General features: G+C 46.3%; 2 protein-coding genes across 2 annotated transcripts; both read left to right on the top strand.

Annotated features, from left to right (window-relative positions):
* Positions 1-227: 227 nt before the first annotated feature.
* On the top strand, positions 228-2,141 carry CCR75_004136 (uncharacterized protein; the record flags this gene model as incomplete). The annotated part of the gene is made up of 1 exon (XM_067962226.1): positions 228-2,141. One exon carries the CDS (start codon positions 228-230, stop codon positions 2,139-2,141), a length of 1,914 nt encoding a protein of 637 aa, XP_067817001.1.
* Positions 2,142-2,371: 230 nt separating this feature from the next.
* CCR75_004135 (uncharacterized protein) lies at positions 2,372-5,002 on the top strand (the record flags this gene model as incomplete). Its single annotated transcript, XM_067962225.1, has 4 exons — positions 2,372-2,642; positions 2,707-2,772; positions 2,847-4,633; positions 4,714-5,002. The coding sequence occupies 4 exons, from the start codon at positions 2,372-2,374 to the stop codon at positions 4,819-4,821; spliced, it is 2,232 nt and encodes a 743-aa protein (XP_067817002.1). The 3' UTR covers positions 4,822-5,002.
* Positions 5,003-11,527: the final 6,525 nt, after the last annotated feature.

Below are 11,527 nucleotides of genomic sequence, written 5' to 3' on the forward strand. Positions count from 1 at the left end.
CACAGTGCCGCACAAGCTCAAAATAACGACTCCTACAGTTTGCCTTGTCACGTGATCAACCTCGTTTTGAATTGATAGTGGCAAGTAAGTGGACTGCTATTGATTCCGGCAAGAGGGTTACGCAAGACTTTGGTGCAGGGAACAATAGAGCTGTTTTTATCGAACCTTCAGCGCAGATTCCAGGAAAGTTGCGCTGGCGTGACGCTTCGGGCTCCGGAGGCTGGACAATGCAGGTCCACCGACGGTGGCTCAGATTCGTGCTGGTGGTACTGCTCATGAATTCACAGGCCAATGCACAGATTTTTGCAGTGCAAAGTCGCGATGGGGATCCAGAAACGGTCTTGAATTTTAAAGAGGATCTCAATAATGGACGTGTTCCAACGTTGGCGACGCAACGACCAGAACGGCCATGGTTGCTTGACCAGAATGCATCGTCGGACTCGTCGGAACCAGCAGAGCCCTCGACACCGACGCCCGAGGTTTTAAAACCAACCGACGCACCAAGTACACGGGCGCCTTTGACAAGTGCTTCCCCGGGAGTGAATAATAAGGACGTAGATGCTACCGACAAACCTTTACCTGTTAACAAACCCGTCGATCCTGCAAAGCGCGACGCCAATCGAGACAAAGCGACTGGTGTGGTAAAGCCAAAGGACGAGACCACGGAGGTTACGTTTACAAGGTCCCCACTTCTTCAACAGACAGCGCCTGTGTCCGACGCCATCCCCACGGCTGACAGCAATGCTAATTTTGACAAGCCAACCTCCAGTCCTCCAACTGAAGTTGAAATCAAGCCAGAGGAGTCGAAACCCGTGCCAAATGCACCACCGAAATCAATTTCTTTAAAAGTGAGGAAACAAATCATCGATCCCGAGTCTGGATCGGACGACGATGCCAGTGTAGGCTCTAAAAGTGATTTAAACGAGACCCAACAGACTTTGAAACCTCCTACGAAGAAGGATGCCAGTACGATTCAAGAGACTCTCGAATCAAATACAGTCGATTTAAAGACAAGTAAAACAAGTGACAAGACTACGAAACAAGACAATTTATCCGACAATGGTACGGATTCAAAGCAAGAAGCAGATACGTCGCGATCATCTTCGTCGTCTGGATCGCCGTCGGCCGCGGCGTCCGTATTAGCTGATGCAGCATCGAATGCCACGAGTACTGCATCAAATACGTTAATGCTTGGTTTAATGATGGCAGGCGCGATTGCGCTTGTGTTACTGGTCGCCCTCTTTGTATACAAGAAAACCAATCAACTGGTCCAAGACGACGACCCTGGTCTTGAAAGAGGACGTCACGATCACACTCAAGGCGTGGCTCAAGCGTCAACAGTGGCGGCAAATTATCATCAGAATCACAACATGTCGCCAACAGGGTTTAGTGACGACAATTACCCGCCAAATCCTGGCAATAGCCAATTCGATCAGGAGCCTTACGATCACGATGGAGGTCGACTTACGTACAATGATCCAAACCTCGACATGTTGACACCACGAAGCCAAATCGCTTTAGCGCATTCTCAAATGTCCTTGCCACCAATGGCGCAAACAAATTCTTCACACGGTACGAGTCAGTATTCGCAATACTCGTCCCAGTCGTCGTCGTTTTATGGTCAAAGTATGTATAGCTCTGGTCACTCGGGGAATCACTTTCAATCAAAGTATGACAGTCGACATCGAGAGGATCTTGCTTCCGAGGACGAGAGCGATTTTGGGGGCGATTCGATTCAAGATCTGTCGAATGGATGGCATGGAATGGGTCAAAAAGGGTCGAAAAAGACGACAAAGCGACCGGATTTGTCTTTGGACGAGTCGTTTTTTGAACCCAAAGACTCGCGATCGACGTCAGCAAGTGATTATCACGGCCAAACGCGCTTTCAAGCGTCCGGCCAGACAGAATACCGCATGTCCACGGCAGATGAGAGCAGATATATGGGCGACGAGAGTTTTGCGGCCACGAATAGTAATTACGACCAGAGCCACTACAATGGCGACCCGAGTTTTCAAAGCAGCGGCTTTAGCGAGTTTGAGGCATCTGGTGCACCCCGCCGACGAGGGGATAGTAGCAATCATGACGCGTCTTCGTTTTATCGGACCAAAGATTCTCGATTTACGGACGCTTCATACTATTGAGCGACTTACGAGTCCTGACCAATTTTAATGTCCCTCAAAAGTTTGTCCATGGTTGTGTGTAAACCTACGGATGTCTGTCAAAATGGAATTCAAATTAATTTATACTTTTGGCGATTGTATTCCTGTAAATTTGTATTTAAATTGCGAATTTTTCATTGTTCGTGAAAAACAAATTAATATATAGATTGAAAGGTTTTCTTTAAAAAAAATAAAAACAACCGACTGATGTGATGTACACCAAGTGCGTCCGATCTCGTTCCGCAGTGGCAGAGACATCCTCGCCCCTTGGCAGACCTTGCAACTCTTCTTTGGCTCGTTGTTACGCCTCGTGGGGCGCGTTTAGTACGCAAGTGCCAATTCTTTGCAACGTATTGCAAGATTCAGTATCAAACCGCCGAATCTCTCGTGTTGCCACGAGTAGATTTAATACCGAGAACATCACGCTAGAAGACGCGCCATGGCGGACGCGCAGGATGTCCAGACGCTCAAGATGCAAGGCACGTGACATCGTGTGGCCATTTAAAGCACACTCTCTTCCTTTGTGACAATATCGTGTGGTTTGTAGTGGTACGGAAACACGAGAATGACCCGGATCGTCGACGTTCGACTCATTTGCGATTAGAACCGCCACGTACGTGGCCATGTTGCAGTCCTTTTTCGTGCCATGATGCGACTTTAGACACTAATACGCGTTGTAACACGTAGAATCCGATGTCCGATTAGCGAGTTCTTTCCAACGGGCCCGCACATCAGGCGTTCATCGCCTTCTTCGCTCCAATACTAGCAGTATCGGGAGCTATGTACCACCGACAAAGGAGAACGATAGTACTCCTACCGGCAATAATGCGTCTAGCAGCAACGCGATTGTTGAAAACGACAAGCTTTATGACTCGAAAGAAATGCCTTCCGTGCCTGAATCGGTCAAAATAGACGATCATCTCGCTACTGACCAAGTCGAAGACGATCCAGTGCCTTTGTATCTCGAACACACATGGACCCACGTGGTGCTTAAAATGACGGCGTTTACCGAAGAAGATACCGTCACAAGCTTTACGTTTGATGAGAAAGGAGGCGGTATTGGCCAAACTTGTGAGAATATTGCAAGTATACCTGCCGATACACTCCTTGCAGAGACCGACCACGCACGTGTGCTGTATAGTCACGGGCGTTTCTATTTAGTCAATGGCGACCAAGCAAATGGGGACACGTTTGTGCGGTTAAGTCCCGTGGAAACCCAAGCAAATGACGAAAATATGGGCGATCGTATGCAATGGCCTCTCGAGCCTCACGTGGCATTTCGAGTTGGAAAATCGGATTTTCTTGTTACATCGTTTCACGAAGAATTGCCAAGTCTTACGGTCTCGGCATTAAGTGGCAAATTAGCTGGCACGGAGTTTGTGATTACACAAGAAGGTGCAGGAATTGGTCGATCTGCGGAGAATCAAATCCATACAAGTGATGGGGAACTCTCTCGAAAACATGCTGCAATTTGGTTTGATGAATTGACGAATCAATTTTATTTGATTGATTTAAACTCGACGAATGGGACATTTATGAAACTCGTGGGAAGTTATCAAGAACCCTATCGACTGGAAATTGGCGACGATTTACTCGTGGCACAAACGTGTTTAACTGTCAATCGGTTTGACTTTGGAGCGCATGCCGACATGGGCGCTCGTAAACATATGGAAGACGCGCATACGATTATTCAAGACTTGTGTATTGAACCATTAAGTCGTTTGGGATTGCATCCCCAGTCATTCTTTGCTGTCTATGACGGCCATGGCGGTGACGAAGCATCTTCGTTTTTGAGTGACGTGCTCCACCATAGCCTCATTACCGCGTTTTTCATGCACACGAGTGAATTGAAACCTTTACTAACAATGACAATTGAGGAATTGCAATCAATCATCATGAAGCGCTTGACCAATGCGTTTGAACGTACGGATGAAGAATTTTTAAGGACCTCGGATCGTCCGCAAGCTGGAAGCACGGCCACGACAGTCTTTGTGGCGGGCAAGTATCTCTTTGTGGCCAACGTTGGAGACTCGCGCACTGTCTTGAGTCGCAATGGCACAGCTGAACGACTTTCAAATGATCATAAACCCAGTCGAACGGACGAAGCGCAGCGGATTCGAGAGACTGGCGGCTTTGTGATTCACGGACGTATTATGGGCGAATTGGCCGTCTCGCGTGCCTTTGGCGACGCCCCTTTCAAGTCGTTTGATCTCGTCGAGCCTTTGGTCGATGACATTGACACGAAAGCACGGAACGAGTACAATTCGCAGGAATTACCGGTGAATCCCAACGATATTTTAAAAGGTCCATTAGTGATTCCGACGCCAGAGTTTACCGTCACGGAATTAACAGACGAGTGCGAGTTTGTGATGCTCGCAAGTGACGGATTGTATGATGTGTTGAAAGATCAAGAAGCTGTGGATTTTGTTCGTCGAAAACTTGTCGAATTGAAAGATGTGCAACGGGCTGTTGAGGTGTGTGAGTGAGTGGATTGTGCTAGATGATGCTTGTGGTGGATTAATGGCGCGATTCTCTCTCGTTTTTCTTTGTGTAGGCGCTTATTGAGTATGCCATTTTTCATCAGCGGTCGACCGATAATGTGACATGTGTCGTTGTGATGTTTAAAGAGGCGAAAGAAATAGTGTGGCAAAGTTCCTCGTAAACATGAGTCTGAGCGCTAAAAAAGAGGACAAAACATCAATATATAGGATAGGACGGGACAATTACTACTATTGAACGAAAAATTGCCGTATGGGTTTAAAAAGAGTAAAACCACATTTTAGGAAGAGAATTTCTAAACTCACTTCATGCAGTTTTTAGTCAATTTAATTTCTGAATTACAGCGTATCACATTGCATTACATAGATCAACGCCAAACTCTCCGTGCACGATCACCAACTGCGGCGTTATCTGACGGCTTTCCATTGACTTTTTTGCGCGGTTTAGAAAAGTTGGAACCGTCCTAGAACGAAGTGCAAGTAAAGATTTTTTTAAATACAAGAATGCTGGTATCCCATCATGACCCAGACCGTCCCGAAAATTCAAGTAAGCGAAGCCATAAGTGCTTGAACTATCCTTTCCAAGTCACTTTAAAGCAAAGAGCTTGGAAGTTGGAGATAGATAATGGTGCTCAAAACCATGACCTTGTGCATCTTAGTGCATATTCTTCCGTACGCAGGCTTGGGAATACGGCAAGTCAGCAGGTGGTTCGCTTCACAATGCTGTTGTCCCTTCTAGAACAATTTAATAATTGTCTCTCGTTCATCATGGCCAACTAATGAACGTCTTTGAGCGTTACAGGCGTGTGGATGTCGTACGAGTGAGTGCGATGGCCTCACTTGTGGTTCGGTCGTTAGCATGACTGCACAAGACCTCAGTGTGAATACCCAGCACATTGTGGAGTTAGATCCCGACGGCTGTGCACGAGCAAATGCAACATCGAAGGTCCGCTATTGTGACGTGGACATAGTTATTGACGGAAGTGCACAAGCACAGGCAGCGTCGAAGTTCAACCACTCGAATAAGTTAAGAGGTACGAAACAAGGATGCTTTCTTGAAAAGCAACATCCAAGAGAATTTGGAACGCCCGTCTATAAGAGAGAGTGCGAAAGTCCTTGCTCGACTGGAGAGTCGATCGTGAAGGATATCGCTGTGGTAGCGCAACCACAGCTAGAGGATGTTGGGGAGGATATTCACCAAATAATTTCTGAGAGAAGAAGTCCCCGGAAACCTGTGGTCTAAGGTTCCCAGGTACCTTTGGAAATAAGTTCCAAAGAAGAAACTGAGACAATCAATGTCTTAGTAAACAATGGATCAAGTGTAGGCGCTTATACACTTGATCTATTAGCGCCTCCGAAGTTAACTTCGGAGATAACTCGATTGCCAACGCTATAATCGAAACGGTTTTTGCTGATCTGCGTAGTAGTAAAGTCAAGCAGATCTGCCTACTTGTCACAGATGACGACAACGTGGCCAATATTCGGTCGGCAATCGTATTTCTTGAGAACGAACGGATTCTCAATAGCTCATCGATAAACGAAAGTGTCCTGAATGAGAAGATTCGGATTATACGTTTTACGTCCCGATCCTGGGAGTCTTTGAAAACAACCCATATGCATAAAGATTTAGTTGAATTTTAGGATGTCTTCCCTGAATCAGTACCGTGCGAGTTGCCTAACGACAAAGGCACTCGACACGAAATCGACCTTATCCCAGGTTCGAAATACTGTGGTATGAATCAATTGCCGTTGCGTCGTGAACAAGTAATAGCGATCGACAAATTCTTTGCCGAATGCTTAGCAGCGGGCCATGTGAGGGAATCAACTTTCCCACATAGCTCTACAACCTTCTGTGTGCGCAATGCAACAGGAGGTTGGCGGATAGTGCATGCATTCAATAAACTGAATACTGCAACTGTACCGGCTCAAACGCCGATACCACGAAAATATGTAATCATTGATGGCATGTCAAAGAGTACTATCTTTTCGTCAATGAATCTGCTGGATGGATTCTATCAGATCCTTGTGCGTGAACAAGATATTCCGCTCACAGCAGTAATCACCCCCAAGTAGTATGCTATGGGAGTGGCTAGTCATGCCACAGGGGTTTAGTAATGCCCCTGCGACATTTGACAAACGTGTAACCAATCTATTGAGATCGGGGCGGGATTTTGTACCGAGCTATTATGATGACGACTTCGTTCATAGCAGACCCATGAACGGAACGCCGGATGTTGAAGTTCATCGTATCCACGTCCGAAAGGTTCTTACCCTTATGCGTAAGCACAAGTTGCATGCAGAAATGTATATTCGCTGCAAGCGAAATACCTCTTCTTGGGTGCATCGTGGGTAAACACGGTGAATGCCGCGATTCAGAAAAAGATCAAGGCGATCACCGACTGGCTTGTACCAGTCGATGTAAGGGACTAAAACAGTTCCTCGTTTAGCGGCATTTTTGCACAAGTACTCACGTACTTGTGCTAAAATGACAGTATATCTTTCTTCTTTGTTGAAGAAAAAACGTAAAGTTGTCATGGAACCCTGATTGTCAGCTTTCCTTCGATGATATTAAGAAAAGCTGGATGCAATCGCCAATCCTGGCGATTGCAGACCGAGATCGACCTTTTCATGTCGTCCCTGACGCCAGCGATTTTGCATTCGGCTGTGCGTTAACGCAATATGTCACAGACGGCGCAGAGCGCGTCGTCTATTTTCAATCGCGTCAATTTCAACCAGCGAACGCAACTATTTAGTGTATGATAAGGAACTCCTTGCCATGAAATACGCACTGGCTAAGTTAGGGTCTACCTCTTGGAAGATAGACCGTTCATTGAATATACGGACCATGCGTCTTTACGCACGGCCATAAGCAGTCCACACCTCTCGCATAGAATGGCGAGATGGTTGTCTTCCTTTGCGGAGTATAACTTCTCCGTGGAGTATAAATCAAGACGACTAAGCGTTGTCGCTGATGCCCTTTCGCGCCGGCCCTATTTTGAGCTGGCTGCGCAACAGTGACCATAAGATCACTGTTGCAATAATAAGTGTTCCGATGTCAACATTAAATGACGACGTTAGAAGAGCTTAACATGAAGATAAGGCTCTTACAGGGTTGATGGATTACCTAAGAGATCCATCCCAACAATCCTTAGAAGGGTTGTCGAAGTTGTATCGATCCTCAACAGATAGATATACAACGCGCAACGGTTAATTGTATTGTTCAGCCATTGCTGGCGACACACCTCGTGTCATCATCCCTACCCATAATGATCTGCGATTACGCATCATGTATGAGTACCACGATGCACCAAAAAGTGGTCATCGTGGACGGGAGAAGACATTTCTCACGATAAGTTCCGACTTCTACTGGCCACGCCAGTATGTGTTCGTCCACAAGCACATACGTGCTTGAGAAGTTTGTCAACAAGAAACCCCAGTGCTTCATCCCGTGCCCAGTGCTTCATCCCGTGCTCCGTTACATCCTCTGCCTTTTCCGGCAGAGTGCTGGCAGTCCGTATCTATGAACTTCGTCCTCGGATTCTTTGAAGTCACCCATAAGAATAATGGTATTCTTGTTTTTGCTGAGCGTTTAAGCAAGATGGTACATCTTGCTGCCGTCCCGGAGTCGATCACAGCCAAAAGCTGTGCTCGTGGCTTTATTAAAACGATCTTTTACTTGATGGGTTACATTTTGAACTGGTCTCAGATCGAGACCCTCGATCCACGGCGGGATGAGCTCAAGCTTAAAATCTCCGTGCAAAATTTTCATTGCGAATTGTAGCATGAGAATTTCCAGATTCAGCATGAGAATCTGCAGTCGTGAACAAGTCACTACCATCCTCAATACCACTTTCTAATTAACACCCTGCGGCTGAGTTAGTGAGCATTACTGGTTTAAGCTATGCTCTATTATTGATTTTAGTACTACCGCAGCCGCAAACCTGTATAACTAGCCATTGAAGGAGATGGTAACAAAAATACGTTAAGAATGCAAAGGTAAAGGTGAAGTCGTAACAAGGTTTCCGTAGATGAACCTGCGGAAGGATCATTACCACACCTAAAAAACTTCCACGTGAACTGTGGCAAAACTTAGTTGGGAACAAATTAGGCGGCGACTGCAGACTTTATTGTTAGCGGTTGCTGCTAAATGCGTCCCATCATGGCGATCGTTTCGACCTCGGTTGGAATTAGTAGCTAACAGTGTTCAAATCACTTGGATCACATTTAAAAATGTCAACTTCTGATCATCCTGAAACAGATGGTCAGACGGACCGTGCAAACCGTATTCTCTAAGAGATACGTCTCGGACACGTCCACTCTTTTGACAGCTGGAGCGAGTTCTTGCCGATGTAGAATTTGCCATCAACAATTCAGCGCATGCTTCTACAAAGCATACACCATTTTTCGTGAATGGCTTACGACACCCTCGTATCCCTATGCTGTTTGAGAGTAACTCTTATTTAAGGGGGGAGGGACTCGCTCGAGCAAAGAAGCTTTAGCTCTTGCTCATGACTCATTAGCCCTAAGGTTCAATGCGAAGGATACGAATGTTGAGTTTACTAACATTGAAGTGGACAAACTCAGTAATAACAGTTATGCTTTTACTGACTTAGACAACGATGCTGGAAGACTCAGCATCGAAAACAATACTATTAATGATAATGCTCTCAATCGTGAAGAGATGAATATCTCCGCAGTGCGAGCCGGTTGCACTGAAACAAAAATAAAATCGAGTCAGCAGGTGGTTTCCTGCTGGCTAGCGAAGCAGTGGTCCATTTGTACGGGATTCCATCGCTAGTGCGGTGGACCGACAGATACGGAACTCTGACAAAAATGGAAAAGCAAACACACTTAAATTTAAAATTAATGACCTAGTCATACTGTCTACGGTAAACCCACCAAAGCACGTAGTGACGAGTGTAGGCAGTAATAAATTACTGCCCAGGTATATCGGCCCGTTTCGTGTATTACATCGCTAAGGCAATGCATACACGATCGAGCTGCCTCGTAGAATGCGTACGCATCCTACTTTTTTTGCTGGTCGTCTCCGCTCACGCCATCAGTACGAGGCTTCTTCCGATCCGGATTACACCGGAACGGTCAAGGGCATCAGCTAAAGCCTTATGGCTCCCAGCTAAAGACTTATTGTCTCAGAACAGGGTCTATTTCTTTTGAGCAAGACGATCCACTCTTTCCTACAAGAAAGAAAATCTTCTGACGAACAGTCAACAGCTTCTTTTCGTTCGCCAGTTTGTTCAGTCTCAATCTGCGCACAACTTTTTACCTGGTCACGAGAAACATTGTCGACCGTCACCGCTAATGCGCGGCGACGAAATTGCTCGTGGTCAAGATTCCCTCTTAAGGAAAAAAGGGTGTGATTCGAATTACAATGCTGAATCGGGCTCGTCAAACGAGGCGAATCCGATTCCCCCCCCACATCCATTGATGGGTTCGGGTGGTGAGAAGCGCTTTCTTGTTAAAAGATTCTTGAGCCACCGTGAGGCAAAGAGGTTCGAGTGAGTTATCTCGTTCGTTGGCGAGGGTGTCCGCCCTCGCATGATAGTTGGGAACCTCGTTCCTAACTGATATTGGACGTTCCGGGTCTCGTCTTACATTACGACGAGACCCATCCTCCTTGGTAAAAGGTCCAACGGAGAACGAGTGCTTCCCGAGCAAAAAAGTATTGAAGGTTATCGATCCCTTGACGCATCTCGTAAGAGATGAGAGTCCTCCAATGGGGATCTTTGAGGAATATGCTTCCTTAGGGCATTTACCTGCACCCTTAAAACAGCATGGACATGAGTCTCCCCACGAGAGGCAAGAATCCGTGCCTCTCTAAACATAGGGTGCAACTTATAGGGTGCACCGAGTACGGTCCGTTCTGGAACCGTTCACGGAAAGCATTTAGCTTGTCAAGCCAGACCTCACAGCCTATGTTATGTACATTCTATACAAAGGCTGTCCAAGCTCGGAACAAAGGTTTGACATCCTTTGTTCGTTTGCAAGTGTACCACCGATGCCGGTAAAAGGCATTGATGAAGAATTCTGTTTCAACCTCACCAGGCTTGTGAAGCCATGATGAGTCGAATATCGGAATATGATAATCGCCAAGATGGGCGATTGAATTAAGCTTTGCGTGATACCTTCAAAGGAACGCTGACAATCAGCGTTTCATAATTATCTCTCGTCTTTTTCAAGAGACGAGAAAGATGGACTGTCACCTCGGCATAATTGCATGAGTACTTGTGCAAGTACGTCGCTAGCCCAAGGAACTTTCGAAGTCCCTTGACACCGACTGGAACAGGCCAATCGGTAATTGCCTTGATCTTTTCGGGATCAGGGCGCTCTCCATGGTCACCGACGACGCACCCAAGAAGTGATATTTCGCTTGCAGCGAATATACACTTCTTGAGATTTGCGTACAACTTATGCTTTCGCATAAGTGTAACAACCTGACGAAAGTGAGTTTATGAGCTTCCACGCCCGTCTTCTGTCCATGACCCGGCTTTGGACGAATACTTTGTCGAAATAACTCGGTGCGAATTCTCACACCGGTCGTAACAGATTCATTACGCATCTATTGAATATTGCAGGGGCGTTACTAAGCCCCTGTGGCATTAGCCATTCCCAGATCATCCCACTGGGAGTGCTCAGTGCTGTGTACGGGATGTCCCGTTCAAGCATAAGTATCTGATAAAATCCATCCATCACATCCATTTGGCGAACAAAAGATATCTATTCGACATAGACGAAAAGATGGTACTTTAGACATACTATCTGTGTTTTCGTCTTTCTAGGTATCGGCGTTTGAGCCGGTGCCTTTGAAGCACTCAGTTTATTGAATGCACTATCTACCACCCTCCTGTGGCC

Source organism: Bremia lactucae, linkage group LG4 (genome assembly GCF_004359215.1).
Source record: "Bremia lactucae strain SF5 linkage group LG4, whole genome shotgun sequence".
NCBI lineage: Eukaryota > Oomycota > Peronosporomycetes > Peronosporales > Peronosporaceae > Bremia > Bremia lactucae.